The sequence below is a fragment of the Poecilia mexicana genome, unplaced genomic scaffold (assembly GCF_051168715.1).
Source record: "Poecilia mexicana isolate PSO_F unplaced genomic scaffold, ASM5116871v1 scaffold_14, whole genome shotgun sequence".
In the NCBI taxonomy this organism is placed as follows: Eukaryota; Metazoa; Chordata; class Actinopteri; order Cyprinodontiformes; family Poeciliidae; genus Poecilia; species Poecilia mexicana.
In genome coordinates, this window is record NW_028263383.1 from 7,780,286 (window position 1) to 7,801,830 (window position 21,545).

The 21,545-nt window shown below is 38.2% G+C and overlaps 1 protein-coding gene across 1 annotated transcript in view; it reads left to right on the top strand.

Annotated features, from left to right (window-relative positions):
- The window catches only part of LOC106906886 (replication protein A 70 kDa DNA-binding subunit-like), a 43,392-nt gene that overhangs the window by 1,992 nt on the left and 19,855 nt on the right, over window positions 1-21,545 (top strand). Inside the window, exons 6-12 of the mRNA XM_088012719.1 lie at window positions 69-164; window positions 4,052-4,430; window positions 7,965-8,067; window positions 8,163-8,231; window positions 12,454-12,646; window positions 15,441-15,577; window positions 16,072-16,220. Of these exons, the coding sequence (XP_087868845.1) occupies window positions 69-164; window positions 4,052-4,430; window positions 7,965-8,067; window positions 8,163-8,231; window positions 12,454-12,646; window positions 15,441-15,577; window positions 16,072-16,220 (1,126 nt within the window). The remainder of the gene's footprint in view (window positions 1-68; window positions 165-4,051; window positions 4,431-7,964; window positions 8,068-8,162; window positions 8,232-12,453; window positions 12,647-15,440; window positions 15,578-16,071; window positions 16,221-21,545) is intronic.

Genomic DNA, 21,545 nt, shown 5'->3' on the forward strand with positions numbered 1-21,545 from the left:
AGCAGTAATGTAGGGCATTACTGCTGTGAGTGTTGATAGATGACAGATGGTATTTGATTCACCTCCAGGCAAGTTGTCATCTCCAAATAAGGTGTCATCAACCACCTCGGAACCATCGTCCACTGCAGCCGCTGAGGTACCTGGACCATCCAACAACAGCAAAGGTGAGGAAGCGTGAAGGGCCTGTATGTTTCGACTTGGTGTCGTAGATTGGCTTGGAGCTTCATTATAGCTTACAGCTAATAAAAACCCAAAATTAACTTTGACAGAAATTTAGTGTATGAAATACAACCAATGCGCTAATCAATATTGAAACATGTCCTTGTACTTAATACTTGGTCAGCACTCCTACAGCAGGAATTGCTGCATTAATGCAGCCTGGAATGGAAGTGACCAGCTTGTAGCTCTGCTGAGCTCTTGAGGAAGCCAATGTTACTTTAACAGGAAATAGGTGACAGGATTTATACACATAAAAGGAAACTCAGGTAGGGAAATAAAATTAGGGCTATGTATAAGACTTAATTATTCCCTTACATAAAACATAATTAAATGAAATAATTGCAACCCTTTATATTCACAAAACCTTTAATATTTACATACCCTAATTTTGCCAACAGAGGGAGCCATTCACCCTTTGCGTTTTTTGGAGCTGGTGTATGTTTTTAACTTATTGGATTTTCTCCATATTGGCTGCGTTCTGATTATAAAACCACAAAACCTTTACAGAAAGATTCTTATCCAAAAAGTAGCACTACTGAGCAAAACATAAAGGCATGTTATTTAATTTCTTACAAAGCCAATATCACTTCTTTTATCATAGATATTTTTCAAATTCTTGTAGAAGCAGGATCACAAACCCCCGTGCTGATATGCATTTTTTCTTTTCTAAATAGATATTGGTATTAATTTATATTTACATAACCTGGTCAGTTGGTTTTAACAATGCAACACGCCTGAATGATGGCTAATTTCTTTCTACCATGAATGGTGCTCTGAATTATACCCAATGTGTCCCATTTAGGATCTGATCCTCTCTTATTAGCTTAGCATGTGCTTCAGCCAGTAGTTTTTCAGCTCCTGCTGCTCTCAGCATTAACATTGCTTTAGTTGTGAGGCAGGAACATACCCAGCCGTCCTCCTCAATAGAAGATGTAGGAGGGTGGGTGGGTATAATGAGTTCCTCATACATTGTGTGTTTGTGTAGGCGGTTGTCCACATGTGTGTGTTGTGACTGAGGGAGCATGTGTGGGCTGATGGCTTCTTCAGTTCATGGCTTCCTGTATGTTGTGTTAAGGACTGGATTCCCCTGTAGCAAAGCACAGACGGGAGGGGAAGAGGGACAGACATGTCTAATTTGACTCAGCAAAGATGAGGGTTAGCCTTTCCTTGTTATGGTGCATCCTTTGATCAGTGTTACCTCAGAGGTCCCAACGGTTTGAGAGAACCTGCTGCTATGTTTACCTGTTGTGCTGACAACATTGTCTGCACTGTTCTTTATAACCAGAATAACAAGCTTCATGTGAAGACAGCATTTTCTCTTTGTGGATGTGACCTAAGCTTTGTTATTTTTCCCATATTTTCTAAATTAAATTTTCACATTAAACATTATTTAATATCACAATTAGAGTATTTCAATGAGCTTTAGGAAATCTAAAGACATCAGCTATTGCAATTTGACCGGAAGCTCTGAATGAAGCAAGGCTCTGAGTCACATGTAGTGAACTTGACTTCTTGCCTCTTTCACTTACTTCTTTCTCTGGTACCCAAGTTCCTCTAAGCCAGAATGTCTAAGAGAAATGTCAGAAGTTTCCTCTTTAAAACATTGCAGTAATTAGGTGTTTGTCATGTGTAAGTAAATAATTAAGCTTGCAGTCTAAGGCAAAGAGTGCAGTCAGATGAAATGCACATCTCAGCTTCCCCAGAGTGAGGAAATTATGAATTAGGAAATTAACTGAAAGCTGCTGTGACCAGCTATTGATGAATAGCAAAATAGAAATTATTCTAACAAAAGATGTATTTTTTTCTTTAAAGGGGGGGATATGTCATCTTAACTCCACACTTCTGTCTATTCATCAGCATCAGCAGCATTATGTTGTGTTTATACATGCCATGTTTAAAGAGGGGTATTGGGTATGTACTATATGTACATATAATAAAAATCAGTTTATTTTGAATCTTTATTTTAACAAATAAATTTCACAGATGAAATTAGTCTGTTTTAACCTTTTCGATCATTGTGAACATATCATACCACCAGGTTTTAAAGTCTCCACAGCTTCCCTGCTAAATACATTTCTCATTTGGTGTACTTTAAAGTTCATGAATGCTAATTTATTTGAAATGCCTTTATGTTTTGTCAAATCCTGAGCCACGATATCAATATTCAACAATGACTTTTACTGGCAGCAACTGTAAAGTCAAAGGTCACGAAACGGTAGTTACAAACACATCTGTGCCTCCATTTAAATATTCATCCGTAGCTTTCGCTTGAAATAGGCCGACTTTCAAATGGCTCAGCACATTTTATTTAAATTTTAAAAAGAGGTCTGGACCAGGTCAGGAAAAGAAAAGTTATTGAATATTCATCACTAACTATATTCTCTTTGTCTTCAAATGTCTTTTTCTCACATGTCTGACAGCTTCTGTTGCTTGTAAAGGATCATGTGGTTAAACTGAAAAATCATGAGAAACAATAATTACAAGTAGTAATTAATTTCAAGCATCTGCAGCTCATAATCTTCATGATTACTGTATTCAGTTTTCAGAAAATGTGATGAATAAATTCTTAATTTATTAATAATTATTAGACCAATAAATAAGATGTTTAATTCAAGTCTGCTTGACATATGTAGTTGGTACTGTTCAGTAAAGGCACTCCATACTTAGCTTGCTATGCCACAGTGATAAACCTTTAACTCGATAGGGGGGCTAATGAAGCCTAAGTCACTTTTGTTGGGTTTCGTTTCTCTCTGTGGAGTTTAGGTAAGGTTGAGGGCTCTGTTTGCAATGTGGGCATTTGCCAGGCATTGCTGGGAATATGAAATAAACTTATCCATAAAGTTTATCAAAGAGAAGCATAAACACCTGTGGTCACTTTGGACTTGACAAAGTGGACCAAAACCAGGAGAGGAGACAATATGGCTCACCTGTGGAAACTGCTGCAGCCTCCCACACGATCTCAAGTTGCTTGCAAGTTCCTGGAGTACATTTTTTTCCCTAGTTTTTCCTTCCACTCAACTTTCTACTTATATATTTAGATTTGCACAATGAACAGCCAGCTTTTTGATGTCTAACCGGTTGATTAGAGGGTGTCAGTGATTGTCTGAGTGTGTCGAGTCTGATTGGTCATAATGTATCACTATTAAAAACCCTTTCGGTTTGTTTTTACACCAGAGGAGTGGGGTCTGCTTTTGTTTTGTCCCAAACAGTCCATTCACCAAAATGCTGTTATGGTAGATCTCAAATGCCAACAAAACCAAAGCATTGCATCAAAAGTATGCTGACAACAGCTAACTGTTTGGTTTGAATCATTCTGATTGGGCTGATGCTGCTTTATTGTAGGAGGTGAGATGACGCCATATGAGATTGTGGGATGGACCAAACTGTCTTCTGGCATTTCATCTGTTCAAAGGAACAGAAGGAAAGAGCTCAGCAGTTCTTCAAACCAATTTCATCTTAACTCTTTTATGATTTATTTACATTATAGTTGAACAGAGATTGGCACATACTTTTGTATGTTTTTTTTTCTGTTTCTACAATTTTAGATTGAGCTGAAATGCAGCTATTTAATTACCTGTTCTTAACTAGAAGCATATAAATTATTTTATCTTCAACCTGACTGCAAGTGTAAGGAATGTCAGTGTTTAGTTTATGAGGATGTAGTCCAGGTTTTAATAATTTAGCAGATGAATATGTTTTGGCCTACGTAATTCAGACAGCTAATATAAATTGTGCTTCTTTTAATTAAATTCACATTTCAAATCAAATGCTTGTCTGGCTTCGTTTTCCACTGACCGTTTGTTTTTTCTTTTTTTTTTTTTTACCTCCTAAGGACGGGGAAAAGGTTTCACTGGAAAAGCTCCTGTGAAGACTTCACCAATGAAGACCTTTCCCATGAAAGGGTCACCCATGAAGGCTTCACCAATGATGACCTCTCCCATGAAAGGGTCACCCATGAAGGCTTCACCAATGATGACCTCTCCCATGAAAGGGTCACCCATGAAGGCTTCACCAATGATGACCTCTCCCATGAAAGGGTCACCCATGAAGGCTTCACCAATGATGACCTCCCCCATGAAAGGGTCACCCATGAAGGCTTCACCAATGATGACCTCCCCCATGAAAGGGTCACCCATGAAGGCGTCCACCAGCTCACCAGGTTCTGTCCCAAAAGTGATGCCTATCGCTACCCTCAACCCGTACAACAACAAGTAGGTCTACCTGCCGCTTTGACCTCGTTTTCCATATACAGGTGCTGGTCATAAAATTAGAATATTGTGATAAAGTTCATTATTTTCCATAATGTCATGATAAAAATTAAATTGTCATATATTTTAGATTCATTGCACACCAACTGAAATATTTCAGGTCTTTTATTGTTTTAATTTTGATGATTTTGGCAAACAGCTCATGAAAACCCAAAATCCCTGTCTCAAAAAATTAGAATATTATGAAAAGGTTCTCTGAACGAGCAATAAAAATAATCATCTGAATCAACAAAGTAACTCTAAACACCTGAAAAAGATTCCTGAGGCCTTTAAAAACTCCCAGCCTGGTTCATTACTCAAAACCGCAATCATGGGTCAGATTGCTGACCTGACTGCTGTCCAGAAGGCCATCACTGACATCCTCAAGCAAGAGGGTGAGAAACAGAAAGAAATTTCTGAACGAATCGGCTGTTTGCAGAGTGTTATATCAAGGCACCTCAGTGGGAAGTCAGTAGGAAGGAAAAAGTGTGGCAGAAAACGCTGCACAACGAGAAGAGGTGACCGGACCTTGAGGAAGATTGTGGAGAAGGGCCGATTCCAGACCAAATTAAATTTTCATCTCCATAAAACTTTTCAGCAGATGGAAGCATGAAGTGCTCCAAAATCTTCTGATAGCTGCTGCATTGATCCTGCCCTTGGTAAAACCCAGTGGACCAACACCAGCAGCTGACATGGCACCCAGACCATCACTGACTGTGGGTACTTGACACTGGACTTCTGGCATTTTGGCATTTCCTTCTCCCCAGTCTTCCTCCAGAGTCTGGCACTTTGATTTCCAAATGACATGCAAAGTTTGCTTTCATCCGAAAAAAGTACTTTGGACCACTGAACAACAGTGGTCCAAAGTGCTGCTTCTCTGTAGCCCAGGTCAGGCGCTTCTGCCGCTGTTTCTGGTTCAAAAGTGGCTTGACCTTTGACCTGGGGAATGCGGCACCTGTAGCCCATTTCCTGCACACGCCTGTGCACAGTGGCTCTGGATGTTTCTACTCCAGACTCAGTCCGCTGCTTCCCCCAAGGTCTGGAATCGGCCCTTCTCCACAATCTTCCTCAGGGTCCGGTCACCTCTTCTCGTTGTGTAGCGTTTTCTGCCACACTTTTTCCTTCCTACTGACTTCCCACTGAGGTGCCTTGATATAACACTCTGCAAACAGCTGATTCGTTCAGAAATTTCTTTCCGTTTCTCACCCTCTTGCTTGAGGATGTCAGTGATGGCCTTCTGGACAACAGTCAGGTCAGCAATCTGACCCATGATTGCGGTTTTGAGTAATGAACCAGGCTGGGAGTTTTTAAAGGCCTCAGGAATCTTTTTCAGGTGTTTAGAGTCACTTTGTTGATTCAGATGATTATTTTTATTGCTCGTTCAGAGAACCTTTTCATGATATTCTAATTTTTTGAGACAGGGATTTTGGGTTTTCAAGAGCTGTTTGCCAAAATCATCAAAATTAAAACAATAAAAGACCTGAAATATTTCAGTTGGTGTGCAATGAATCTAAAATATATGACAATTTAATTTTTATCATGACATTATGGAAAATAATGAACTTTATCACAATATTCTAATTTTATGACCAGCACCTGTATTTGTTTGTTGTTTAAACTCTGTATTACACAGTTGAAAAATACTGTACTTCCTCCTATTTTCATATCAAACTGTATTCATTTGTTGTTTCACTCTTGGATCATTTTCATCATTGCTCAGCAATCAGCCACAGTATGTTCTCTGATTTTGTGGCTGGTTCGTTTTTGCTGCCATTTCTCTGAAACAGTGTAGGGCATTTTTGAAAACGTGTGTCGGTGCATGCATGTGTAAGCATTTCTTTTTTATTATTTTTATACAAATGTGAGTGGCTGTGTGGACTTGAGCGTGTGCATGTATTTCAATCCATTTGCATGGAAATGAAATAAAATGACTGATCTTGCCTCAGAAATGGATTCTGTTTTTTTAAAGGCAGGTACTGCTGGGTCTTTATGGGCTGCTGCTGAGGTTTTGATTCTGTTATTTGGCCCTTTGGGGATTTGGCCAACCTTGTCTGTGTCCCTTTTCCTTCACTCTTATATTTTCTCCTCAGAGTGTTCAATTTCATTTCTTTTTTAAAATCTTTTTGTTAAACATTTGTATTTGGCATTTAGTGCAGTTGTTTCTGTTTCAGAACAGTTGTCCAGATTAGAGCAAAGGTAAATTTTTAACTCTCCATGTTTGTTCTCTGATAACATAAATGTGTGTGAAATTGCAAGCTACAAGATAATGTGCCTGTAGGTGTTGTAATAAACTGATGACTGTTCTTGCTTTGATGTTGAGAAGGACCCATGGTGAGTGAAACAGATGGTGTCAGCAGTTGTGCTTCATGCAGGAAGGCTTGAGTGGAAAAAAAGTTAAACATTTTTGCCTGAGTTGGACATATTGCAGTTATACTTCTTTTGGCCATCTACTTTGACTTCTGGCTGTCGTAAACCCGGGTGTGGCGGTCCTCTCCATATCGTGCTCTCTCTGGATCATCCTCATAATGGGGGGTTTATTTGCATAAGTTACATTGTGCATGTCCTCCACTGTTTTAGCACAGAGATCAGAAAGCTGGAAAAGTGGAGAGTTTCCAGACTTGCTTAAACAAGAATAAGAACTATATTTTTTTAAATGCATATATTTATAAATGCATTCAGTTGTTTGTAGACGTACCAAGTTTGAACTTTGAGGAGAAAGTTAATTTTCCTTTCTTGAAACTTTAAAAGCTTTCATTCCCAATTTCTTTGAATTGTTTAATGATTACAGGGCCTGAAATTCACTTGTGGATTATGGGTATTGCATATTATATAATCAATTCCTGCAAATCTGGTTTTTATAATCTGGGAAATTTCCGCATACAGATGAATGGTGTAATAATCACCATTGGAGCCATAAACTAAAATGAAGAACTCTTATAGCAGTCTCCCTTTCTCTCTCATGGTGTCATTAAGCCGGACAGTGATCTGTTCACCAGACACAAAATTAACATCCTTCCATGGTCATCTCACCACATCTGAATATTATAGGAAACATTTGAAGAAAGAGAGCCTGAGACTCTGGATCATCATGGGCAGTGATTGTAGACACAACCAGTGTCTCTCATGTTTAGACAGGCTTTTGGCCTTATACAGCTGAATAAATTACTAAATTAACTGTTGAATATAACATCAAGTTTGGTCGGGCTTTATAATGAATCATTCATTTTAGTCAAGTGTGCTGAACCAGGCAAACTTCTAAGACAGTCTGAGAAATTGTGCAAACAGAAATGGTCAAATGTCTCTCTATTACGATTCTTTTGTTTTTTGTTTAAGGAAGGTAATGGTACAAAATGTTAAAGTGGTTAGGTGTTAGTAAATAATCATGTGGCTTTATGGATCCATTTTGAGGAAGTTCTTCAACAAAAACTGCCTACACCTCACCCTCTATTAGCATCTGCTGCCTACAAACTGATCAGCTTTTGTACCGTTTGCCTCTAGGTGGACTATCAGAGCCAGAGTCACAAACAAATCCAATATCCGCAACTGGAGTAACTCCAGAGGGGAGGGCAAGCTCTTCTCCTTTGAGGTCGTGGATGAGAGTGTGAGTAGAGATGTGCTAACGTTTGTTTGTATTGTGCATGTCACACATGGTGGTGTTTTTGCTTTATCCATGCAATATGCCTTGCTGGTCAACAGGGTGAAATCAGGATCACAGCCTTCAACAATGAAGTGGACAAGTTTTTTGCTCTGTTGGAGCAAGGCAAGGTGAGGACATTCATAAGAATCCTTTACATAATAAGAGCTTTTTGTTATATAAAAATATAATATTTTGAGTGTTTTGTTCCTTACTGGTTCATGAGTTGCCAGAACTATTCAAACCCATACTTCCACATAGTTATTTGCTTTTAGATTAATTAAAATCTTTGTCATCAATGAATCACTGCCATTTTAAATCTATTCACAGGAGAAGTTTTTAGGTAATATAAGGTGACTTCCTGACTGCAATATAAAAAAACCTTCAATAGAAATGTTTTTTTTTTTTTTTAGAAATGACTGCTAGTCTTGCTGTTTCAGTTTGTAAGGATGCACAGTGGGTACTGTGGTGGCAGAGCATGCAGATGAGAGGATTGGCATAGATGTGCTGCGATGCACTGCTGTGATTTAAATGACTTGTAACACCTGTTTCAGGAACAGACAATAAAAATCCTGGATTCACTAAATATTCCAGGTATTTTTACAGCTTTAATACATTTTCAGGAAGCCCTTTTGAATATAAAAAGTCAGCAAGCTTCAATGGTAATATATTTTCTCTTCTGTAATTTATTTTGTCAAATAATTAGGATTAAGATTGTTTCTGTCTAGGATTTCTGAATATGTAATACTTGCAAATTAGTGATTTCTATGTAATGGTAAAGCTCCCATTTTACCTGAGCAGCTATATCATCTGACAATGATCCAGTGGATCATTTCTACTGGATTTTTATTTTGAAGGTTTAAAATTGAATAAAAGACTGATAAAGTTTGAGGTTGATAATTTTCTATTAGCGTTGTCCTGGTATTGTTTGTTATTTATTCTCATTTAAAACATCTTGCTTGTTAAAAGATGGATAGCTTATGATTTTCATTTTTCATTTTAATTTGTCTGTGTATTTTGAAAGGCCCAGTATGAGTAAAAATGTTACCAAAAATGCTTTTTAAACTGTATCTGCATCAGTCACCTGGACTAATGAGTCAAATTTTTATATTAATTAAGGGAAAAGCAGAAATTCTGGTTGATACTGACAATATTTATTATTGTTAAAGCCATCATGACAAATTTTCCTCCACTTTTTATAAATCTAAGCATTTTGTGTTTGTGAATTGTAATGGAAACCTTTATGTGCCCCTCACTCCTTTTTTCCCCTTTAGATTATCTGATCTTATATTATACTATTTGTATTCAGAGCATCACTGCACGTCCTTGAAAATGCAATGACCTACACAATATTATGTTCAATTCATCCTTTGAGATTTTCAGAATGGACACAAAGATATTGTGACAATTACAGATTGATGCATTGTTTAGCTCTACTTTCTGCCATTAGCAGCTGGAATATAAATTGAAAGTCATTTATATTTGGAGATACTGTGTGCATTTCACCTTGCTCGTCAATGTGCAAAAGGGCAAGCTACTCTGCTTTTGACTGATTTATGCTAATTTTATTTTCCATTTGAGATTGGCCCTCCAGTTCACAGCAATTAAATTTTTGTGCCAGTTCTGTTGTTGGCTTGTCTGACTGTTGCTGTGCTGACTTCAATCTGCTCTAATATACCACTTATCCTGCAGTGCTTTGTGCTTTACATTTTGAATATCAATAAGAAGTTGAAGCACTACGCTGGTCAAAACAACACCTGAATACATTAAACACTTTTTTTAGCCAAAATTATTTCTGAAAGAAAGATAAATCTGTATCAGAACAAGCAGAAGGTCTACAGGAATGTTTTATTTAATCAAACAATGCCAAGCTAAGATCTCCCGTTGACCCTGTATCTATTTGGATTTGCATTATTAACAAAGTTTTTATCTTTTCTTGGGTGCTATAAGGTTTTCCTTTTTTTTTTGACACGTCTTTTGGCAGCTTTTTTCCCCTTGTACATACACGAATGATGATATCCATCAAATACACCTCCCCTCGGAGAATGTCAGCATCAGTGCTGACCTCAACAACATACACTATCAAACTGTGTGTCTGTGATCATTCAGACACCCTCGCTGCTGAGGGACTGAGTACTAGGAGATCTCCTCCCAAAAATCTCTGAATTTTTATGACCTTATTCATCATTTTGATGGACAGGGAGAAAGCACTACATGGCATCATTTTTTTTAAATTGCTAAAAATGCCATCCCAAAAGTAACTCAGTCACAGAAGTGCCTGTAACTACAAACAGTCTCATTGCACTACAAGCCTCTCTTCTTTTCAAGTGCATAGTTGGGGAATCAAAACAATAACTATTTTTTTTTTACTGACAAACCATTTGCTTTTATAGACCCTGAGGTCTATAAAAAATGTTTGCAGAAACCTAAGCCAGAGGATGTTGGTTCATGACCTTGCAACAGTAAACATTGGCATTTATTGTCCTATAGAAAAAAATTATGTTTTCTACCGCCACTTTCTGTTACATAACTCTTACTGCCCTTTGAACTGGCTACATTTATGTCAAAAAATCATTAAAGGTTATCCTATCATTCATAAGAAACGGGTAACGGCAACCTTAAGAGGAAACCTCAGTTCCACATTCAGTTCAACTTTTCTGTTTCACCTTGTGTTACAGATGGACTCAGACTGATCATCTTCCTATACTAAAAGCTGCTTGTAGTGTCTGTTAGTAGCCCATTTAAAAACAAATCACCAGCCATTATGCTACATTAGAGCAACTGAAATAAGCAATTAAAATCCAGCATGTAGGAAGTGGTGACCTTTCATTGCATTGTAGTTACAGGCTGCTGCAACATGACTTGAAAATTATATAGCACATTTGTGGTGTTTCGTATTAACAGAAACAGTTTTAAGATAACGTTGACATATTTTTAATATACTTGGCTGTTCTTCAGTGGCATGGAAACATTTTTTAATAGTATTACAAGTGCATCTTGGAAAAAAATTAGAATATCATGGTTGATTTGACTTATGAAATTGAATTCAAAAGCAAAAAGTTGTATTACAAACCTTTACACCCAAATGATGTGAAGATTGTGCACCCAAGCCTATTAAAAGATATGAGGAAATGTACTAAAAGAATTGTTACAGGTCTTCTGAGCAACAAATTCATGCGTTTTAGTTGGAAATCAGGATCCCACAGTCAGGAGGGAAATTAAAAGTTCCTATGTGAAGTTTCCACAGTCGTTGATAATTTGCAGTGATCTGTTGTTGTTGGTCCAGTGTGTTTAGTTTATCCCAGAGTGAACAAAGCAGTCCATCAACAGTAAGAAACCCAGTTAATGGAAAAAACAAACCTGATTTGTTTTTTTAGTTTTTTGTTTTTTTTTAAAGATGGAAGCAATAATTACGAAAAATTAGATTAAATTAAGAACTGAAATAATATAACTGTGTAATTAAATGGTGTATGAATTTCTTTGTTACTAAAGTAAATTTACTTTTCAATGATATTCTATCTCATCTGCACCTGTATAAAGTTTAAACTGCCAGTTTTGGCTACCATGGGCCAAAAAACATAAGAGCATGACGCTTGGAAATGTTCTGTCCCCATAATGCAAACACTAATGCTGTTTGCATTGCTGTAGACGTGTGGGATTACCAGCATCTGAAAGGCGGCCAGCATGATTTATGGCACTTACCCACCAAATTCATCAATTAACCCTGGTCAATATTTTGATTGTCGAATTAACTCTGGCATCAGCCTCCAACAGTGATTCCTTAACTTAGACCTAGATCCAATTTGTGCCCTCTGCCCTCCAAATAAATGAGTGGTCTTTATGTTCTTCATGTTCCAAGTGTTGACAGACCAAGCTGGAGTGTGTGAGAGGCTTGAAGCAGTCATAATACTGCTTACAGAAGTTTCCTGCTCCTCTGTGTGAGCTAAATGAAAACGGAAGGAAAGGCAGGAAGGAGCGAAGGAAAGGAAAGATTCAGAGAAACAAACCCAGAGGCAGAGAGAGAGGTGGGATATTGGAGCCTTGAGAGTGTAAATGAAGAAGAGTGCCTAGCAGATTGAGTTTAAATTATGCTGTTAAGCAGTCACTCTCAACTGCTGCTTATTTTCTGGTGAATTAGAGAAGTGATGGGGCTGATGGGGACACTGAGCCTCAGTTTGACCCGAAGGGTTTTCCATTCTTATGAGGAAGTTTTGCTTGAACAGAGGCTGTTTTTGTAGAGTAAATTTCCTTTGCGGGTTGATCTGTCAGTCTCTTCATCGTTTCCTCAATGTGTTTAATTAAATCTAATTTTATAATGTTGGTGCATTTTGCTGACCCGTTTCTTTTCTCCAGGTGTACTACATCTCGAAGGCGACTCTGAAGGTAGCCAACAAACAGTATACGACACTGAAGAACGACTACGAGATGACCCTCCACGCTCATTCATCTATCGTACCCTGTATGGACGGTCAGGATGTCCCAGTAATGCAGTGCGACTTTGTGCCCATTGGAGAGCTGGAAAACCGAGACAAAGACTCCATCGTTGGTAAGGAACACTGCTTATAAATTCAGCCTAAAAAATATTTCCTCTTCATTTTTAATAAATACAACATCAAGCAACCATGTTAAAATTAAGTGTTAAAAGGTTTTTTCAAAGTATTTTGATGATCGATATTAGTTATTGTCTGCTATCATAACCCTATTAGTGATCTTTAATGCTCTAACATGAGAATTAAGGATAAATGCAAAGTTAATTCAGTTTTTTAATTTCTGTTCCTTCATTCCAAGTTTCATGTCTGATTATTTTTTCACTATTTTTTTTCAGCCGTTCTACTTATAGGTGACAAAATATTTTATTTCATGAGTTTAACTTTTAATGGGACAATGACTAACCAATCAGATTTTATGTAAGTTTCCCACGGTAACACAGATCGCCTCTCTTGGTCCCACCCATCGGATCATTTGAAAGACTGAATGTTTAACTCACACCATTTAAACAAAATTTGACATTTCTCTGAAGTAAAAAAAATAAATATAAACTGTGCATCATTTCTCTACAGACATGTAAGGACTACTTGCGCTGTTCCCTTTTGCATATGGCAATGACTAAAGTAGCAACATTTAACACAGGAGATACGGTCTCAGTGGGAAGATATTACTTTTATTTTTTCTTCTCATGTCTTTGACAGATGAAGTTCTTTTAAATTGATATTGACATTAGTACCAACCATTAAATGTGTTATCATAGTAATCAAGAACATCTGCCTTAGATTCATGTTTGACAGAATTGCATGCAGAATTTGCCACTTACTAGAATAACAAGACGACCACATAATTGCAAAGGCAAAGTAGTGAATGCCATCACATCATATCAGTTCACATCTTAGAGATTCACTGAGTAGTTAAGGTAAAGAAACATGTTTGCACTGGTTATGTAGGGCCAGTGTTGCACATCCTAATCTGTCGTCTCTCCTGTTTCCCCTCACCGATCCTTCCCACTCTATCCCTTTGTTAAATATGGGATTATAACATAGTAATGAGAACTGTCAGCCTGTTCCTGTTGTGATAATGGAGTTCATAGGTGGATGACATCGTTTCAATCATAATGGAATTAAGCGAGTCTGAGAGAACACTGACAGAGAGCAAACGCGAGGGATGGAGGAGTGGGCAAGAATTTAGATAAAGGTTAACAGAAAGTGCAGAATGAAGAAAAGGGTCATTTGCAAAGCCGGTTTTAGAATATTGGCCGCTTATTTAATGTATGGGGACCAGCCGTGGCAGACAGTTGGCTATCACAAATCCTTAATGCTGGTTGAGATTTTGGACACTCGTTGTACCGAAGGGCTTTATTTATTTTACATTCTTGTTTGTATCATGTTGCATACAAATGGAGGCAGAGATATTTTTATTACTATGCATGTAGGACTAATGATAGTCCTACATGCATAGATCCGGTGTGTCAGAAAAAGTTCAAGAAAGAGGGAAATGCAATATGGTTTAATTTAATTTATGCTAATTATGACAGTTATTAAGAAACAGGTTTTCCCTCAAAAAATAAGGAAGGAATTTTATACATAAATATGTTTAAAGTAAGACTTTAGAGGACTGTGTTTATGATTGATTAAGCTTTAGGTAAATAAATAAAAAATCTGAGAAAAGACTACTTGTGTAGGAACTGCACATTAATATCTGTCTCCTTTTGTTTTAAGCCACCTTGTAAGATTCCTCTTTGATTTATGATGAGCTCTTCACAATTCATTTGAATTATGCTGTTGTGCATTTTAGAGCCATGTCTTCTGCAGTCTCTGCTCTTCAGTTGTGTAATCCTGAATGAAGTGTTAAAGCCTTGAACGTGACGGGAAACATGAATAAGAAATGAGTTAATTTGTTGTGATTTCTGAGTAAGGAGCAAGAGTTAGCTAGCCTGTTGTGATGTTAATATTAATTCTCCTGATATTTGATGGTTTCACCAAAGCTTGATCTTTTCTGCATAAAGTCAGGCTAGAGTACAACCCAATTTACACCAACACTAATTAGAAAGATCAGAAACATTCCTTACATGTTTCCTCTATTTTTGTTGAGAAGTTTACATTCAATGCAGATCATCAGCATGAAGATTACATACATTTTTGCCTATTAGCTATTCTTTCGAACGGTTTGGTTAAACTTTTTTGATTTTTAAACAAAAATAAAATTGTTAGTCTTGTTTATAGTTGTCCTGCAGAAACACCCTGATTTTATCTGTTAATTTGTGCTGAAATTTCAGAGTTTTGAGGTCAGCTCTTTTCCTTCATTGTTCCATCAACCTTGTGCAATAAATTAAGATCAATTGCACCAAAACAGACCCTCAGCATGATGCTGCCATCTCCTTTATAGAATCTGGCACTGATTTTAGAGCCTTTGTTTTCTTAGCATGACATCTGCAAACTTAATTTGTCGTCTTGTAATCAGTTCAAGTTTTTGAAACCTTTCTCAGTCCATGGTGACGTAAAAGTGGTTTTGTTCTGGACCCCAAAGCGTCGCATGATTGATTGACAGCGTTAAGACCCTCCCCCTTGCTCTGATTGGTTGTTTCTAGTTTGCTCTGGGAAAACACAGGGGAACTGATTTCTTTTTTTTTCTTTTTAACAGATTATCTGTCTCTCATAATGTTACAATATAGTGTTGTTTTCAACAAATGTGTAAAAAAAAAATTACGATTTTTTATTTTATTTTATTTTTTAATAAAAGTTACATACTACAGCTTTCCTGCTGATATGTAAACTTCTCACCGGAACAATGTTTGCTTTCCTTTTTTTTGTAAGCTATATGTCAGGAGAGATTTGATTGTGTGCCTTTAGATATAATTGGAGTGTGCAACAGTGCAGAGGATGTATCCCGTATCACCACTAAGACCAGCAGGGAAGTCTCCAAGAGGGCCATCAGCCTAATAGACACCACTGGCAAAGTGGTGACAGTCACACTGTGGGGAGAAGAGGTAAGGGCTATAATCTCCCTCCCTGTATGCATCCATGACTGGATTTATAATGCATCATAAAAACACATTGAGCCAACTGTAATTAACTGGGTTTTTGAAGGAGCCCATGCATTTATGCATCTGTGATGTGTGGGTGGTCTTGCATACAGAGCACTTTGATTTGCTTTTCTGGGCTGTTGGATCGTTTAAATCACTCTTGTGACCTTCAGTGCTGTGTTGGACCAGACACTCTGATTTGACACATGGGGCTAAAATGGCACCATCCTTCTCCAAGCTCATTTGATCAGCCCAAGCTAATCCGTCCTCTTTACCAAGCTCTGGAAATGAGTTTAAAATGAACTTGTAGTTTGCCTAATTATTAAAGTAAACTTTAGCTGATATTCCAGTGGCTAAAAGTTGGAGCCAGAGATTAACACGTAAGACCTCTCTCTCTTTCTGTCTCCCATTCTGTCCACTATATCAGTCTATGACGTCTTTTTCTGTTTCTTCTCCAGGCGGAAAAGTTTGACGACTCCGGACAGCCTGTTGTTGCCATCAAAGGAGCTCGCTTGTCTGATTTTCGGGGCATATCTCTCACAGCTTTGTTCAGTTCTACAATCACGGTGAACCCAGATTTACCCGAAGCCTTCAGACTCAGGGCCTGGTGAGTCGCGCTGATGTACACCGACAATCACACAAGCTGATAATCACATACAGAAATATGTCCACAAATTACAGATTTTCTAAGACTCTGTCACTGATTCTGCTCAAGACAAGAAAGAAATATCCTTCTACAAAACTCTTAATCATTTTTGAAATCTCACACATTTTGCCACGTTAAAACCTCAACCTTCAGTGGGATTTGCGCCCTTGACCAACACATAAGTAACAAGTTTAAAAAATTATTTTTTGTCATTTATTGGATTTAGCCCCTTTGAATTAATAATTTGTAGAGCCACTTTTCTACGCAGTCCTGGTTGAAAATCTTAGAAAGTATTTCACCCAACAGACTTGCACATGTAGACATTGAATCCCTCCCCATATTGAATGGCAAGCCTTGCCACAAATTCTCATTTTGATGTAGGTCTGAACTTGAACTGTACCGTTCACGTTTAGGGTCATTGTGATCATAGAATGGGAACCTTTGACCCTGCTTCAAGTCTTGTATAGTCTCTCATTAGTTTGTTTTGCATTTAATCTCCATCTTCCTATCAACTCAAATGATGTGTTTGAGTTAATATAGTCACTGCCACATTTCACTGATGCAGATGGTGTGGTCAGGGTCATGCACAGTTGTATTTTTCTGCTGCAGAGCATTTTGCATACATTTCCTGTCTGCAGATTTTCCCACCTGCGCTGTGGATGCCTGCAGTGCCTTCAGAATTACCAAGAACCTCTTGACAGTTTTTCTGTCAGTTTTGACAGCCAGGTCCTCGTCAGTTTGCACTGGTGTCACACGTTTGCCATTAGCAGATAATTTATTGAACAGTCCTCCCGGGATCATCATTTATTACCCAACCCTGCTTTAAACTTTTCTGCAACTTTCTGCCTGACCTTTCTGGTGTGCTCCTTGGTTGTCATGATAGTTTTACTTCTCTACCATTTTTTAACAAACGCCTTACGCCCTCAAAGAAGACGGTACTTACCGAAAGAACATGCACATGTTGATGTTTGAAGAAGTATTTTAGCTGCAGATGCATCTTTTGGTACAAAGGGTCAAGCATAAACTAAAGGAATGCTAAAAAGCATCTAAAATTTTTGTCATTTTAAAATTGTTTAAATGACAAAATAAATGAAATATTTTTGTTATTTATTTAAAAATAAATTCAATTATTTGCATTTTTCATGCAACGCAAATATTGTACAAAATAACCTTAAGTTGTTAAATGAAAAATCTCAAGAATATACAGGTGCTGGTCATAAAATTAGAATATTGTGATAAAGTTCATTATTTTCCATAATGTCATGATAAAAATTAAATTGTCATATATTTTAGATTCATTGCACACCAACTGAAATATTTCAGGTCTTTTATTGTTTTAATTTTGATGATTTTGGCAAACAGCTCATGAAAACCCAAAATCCCTGTCTCAAAAAATTAGAATATTATGAAAAGGTTCTCTGAACGAGCAATAAAAATAATCATCTGAATCAACAAAGTAACTCTAAACACCTGAAAAAGATTCCTGAGGCCTTTAAAAACTCCCAGCCTGGTTCATTACTCAAAACCGCAATCATGGGTCAGACTGCTGACCTGACTGCTGTCCAGAAGGCCATCACTGACATCCTCAAGCAAGAGGGTGAGAAACAGAAAGAAATTTCTGAACGAATCGGCTGTTTGCAGAGTTTTATATCAAGGCACCTCAGTGGGAAGTCAGTAGGAAGGAAAAAGTGTGGCAGAAAACGCTGCACAACGAGAAGAGGTGACCGGACCCTGAGGAAGATTGTGGAGAAGGGCCGATTCCAGACCTTGGGGGAAGCAGTGGACTGAGTCTGGAGTAGAAACATCCAGAGCCACTGTGCACAGGCGTGTGCAGGAAATGGGCTACAGGTGCCGCATTCCCCAGGTCAAAGGTCAAGCCACTTTTGAACCAGAAACAGCGGCAGAAGCGCCTGACCTGGGCTACAGAGAAGCAGCACTTTGGACCACTGTTGTTCAGTGGTCCAAAGTACTTTTTTCGGATGAAAGCAAACTTTGCATGTCATTCGGAAATCAAAGTGCCAGACTCTGGAGGAAGACTGGGGAGAAGGAAATGCCAAAATGCCAGAAGTCCAGTGTCAAGTACCCACAGTCAGTGATGGTCTGGGTGCCATGTCAGCTGCTGGTGTTGGTCCACTGGGTTTTATCAAGGGCAGGATCAATGCAGCAGCTATCAGAAGATTTTGGAGCACTTCATGCTTCCATCTGCTGAAAAGTTTTATGGAGATGAAAATTTAATTTGGTCTGGAATCGGCCCTTCTCCACAATCTTCCTCAGGGTCCGGTCACCTCTTCTCGTTGTGCAGCGTTTTCTGCCACACTTTTTCCTTCCTACTGACTTCCCACTGAGGTGCCTTGATATAACACTCTGCAAACAGCCGATTCGTTCAGAAATTTCTTTCCGTTTCTCACCCTCTTGCTTGAGGATGTCAGTGATGGCCTTCTGGACAGCAGTCAGGTCAGCAGTCTGACCCATGATTGCGGTTTTGAGTAATGAACCAGGCTGGGAGTTTTTAAAGGCCTCAGGAATCTTTTTCAGGTGTTTAGAGTTACTTTGTTGATTCAGATGATTATTTTTATTGCTCGTTCAGAGAACCTTTTCATAATGACTTGATATTCAATGGCATACTCAATTACTAATATGATTAACTGCAGCCCTAATAGTTATTCTGTGTTTGTACTACAGACACTTGGTGGCTCTGTTTAGGTGTCTTGATAACTCGTTGCACTGGGTTTTTGGGGGCTGAATGCAAAAGCACTCCAAACGTTTTGTATGTACAAAACTGAGTATCATTTTCCTTCCACTTTGCTGTTTTGTGTTGGCCTCTAATCTAAAATCCCATGTTTGTAACTTTACAAACTGTGAAAAACTTAAAGGGGTTTGAAAACCTTTTAAAGACTATACTAATTTATCATTTTGCTGTGTGGTCAGCATATCCTATAAAATAGGATATTATAGCCAAACCTAGAACTATTTCTTATACGCACACAATAATAAGCAAACAGAGATGGAAAAGCCCCGATTAGTGTCATGAGACCGTTGATTTGTGCCGCCCGAGTCTCAGCGGGTTTCTAGTCGACATTGGATTGATGGAATACCAGAAGCGGATATTTATTCCTGGATTCCAGCTCTGAACTGCTGCCGCCTGTTCTCTGAAGCTCGTTGAGCAGGATCAAACTGGATTCCCATTAGCAGCTCCTGTGGAGGGATTTTGAGTTATGACTCATTCACTTATTAAGACTGTTCCTAATTCTGGCCACAGGAAAAGAAAATGCATTTTGGATTTTTTTTCCTGTGTGTGTGAAAGAATGCTTTCGTGTGCATGAGTTTCTCTTAAAAGCAACAGTGAGCCATCAAGCAGCTTTAAAGTTAGAAAACAGGCTAACAAAGGCTTTTGTTTGTTACTTGACGGAAGCATTTGGTACTTTTGTAGTTCCAGTTTAGGTTTTATTCATCCAGCAGTTTTATTTTTCACAACCTTTACGTGACATACGTAACTAATGCTGATGCTCAAAAGTGTGAATGGGACTTTCTTCCTTTCTTCACTGCCTCCATTCTTCTCTAATCGCTGACGTTTCCCGCCGATCTGCACTGTCGTTTGGTTCTCCTTTCTGCATTTTTGCTGGCAGCAGGAAGTTTATTTTCAGAAGGTAAAATGTTTGCTGCGTTTTCATTTAGCTTTTGCAAAGAGAGCGTGTATTTTACTTTATTTTTGTGTTGCAATGAGCAGCTATTTTTATTATTAGGATAGGGCTTGTTTTCATAAATGAAGAAAACTGATTTAACCTCAAGTATGCTTTTATTGGCCTACTCAGCCTGAACACAGAGGAACAAATCACTGCTGAAAGAAGGTTTTTGGTAGATTAATGAAAGGGAAGAGAAATTAAAAGATACAGAGCATTCCCAGAATAAAAAAACAAGTGTTGCACTAAGAGTTATAATGTATAAAAATAATATGAAAGGATACATCTGTGGATGTTAGACATCTGTGTCAGAAAGAATCAAAGTAATCATCTGGTGGCCAATAAGATATGGGAACAGGAGACTTTCTAGTTCTACTACTGCTGACAAACGAGTAACTTTTAACAAACTACTTTAGGGCTGAAACGATTCCTCGAATGATTCGAGTACCTCGATTACTAAAATTCCTCGAGGAAAATTTACCTGCCTCGAAGCTTCGTTAATTTATGTTTTATTAGTTAGCGCACCGTGTTCCGGCCGGGACTTCATTTGCGTTGCGCGGAGCTCTCACTTCCGCCTCTGAGTTGTTGACAAAAGCTAAGTCTCAGCGGCATAAAGTCCAATCTTCAAGATTGGCCCGTGGAGATTTTATGGATTGATGATAATGCCCGACTTTTTATCGTTTTTGGGGAACCAATAAGCATCCTTAAAATGACTGGGGAATGCCTGGAGTACGGCAGCATTTCTCCTCCGGGGCTGCTGGTTGAAAGCGAACGGCGGGAAGAGCGCTGAGGTGAGCGGATAGCCTGAACAGGGCGGGCGGCTGAGTAGCTGATGCTTACCGTGTAAATGTAGCTTTACCGACGAACCGCACAATAAATTTCATATCCCGGTCTGAAGAAACGGGTGGCGGAGCGCATCGTACATGGCTGGTAGATGAGTTTCTGAGTGTGACCAGTGAAGGTGTCGTAAATATCCCGTATTGCTTCCCCCCGTGTTCGTCCCCCGGTCTAACGGTTCGTCAGTCCGCTGGTCTATTTCCTCCCCTCCACCCCATGTTCGTTCATTCACCCTCTCCTCCCACTCCAGGCGCCATTTCCCGTATTTTCAAACCCAAAGCGTGACAGGTTAGGTGGCAAGGTGAGTTTAATTAATCTATTAAACTCACTGAAGATGAATACATAAACTAAAAGCTGGATTGTAGACATTTTTATAAGCATATTTGTGAGCCTGCCTCTTTGTTATTAAATTCAATATAATTTCAGATTTTTCTGTAACTTTTCTTCTGGTTAACTTAGAAAGTGAGCTATTATTGTTACAGGTTAGTTTTCTAAACTACAAAAAAGCAACTGTTAGGGATGCTCAAATATGGAAAATTGGACTGATATTGATATCTGATAGTAACACCGGTATTATGCCAGATTTACCAATATTTCATTTTATAATTTTTTTTATCCGATTACTCGATTAATCGTAAGAATAATCGATAGATTACTCGATTACTAAAATATTCGTTTACAACAGCCCTAAACTACTTACTCAAACTTTTAACAGCTTTATTTTTTTAAATCACATCGAATGTTCACAACTGATGTTTGTTTTTTACAG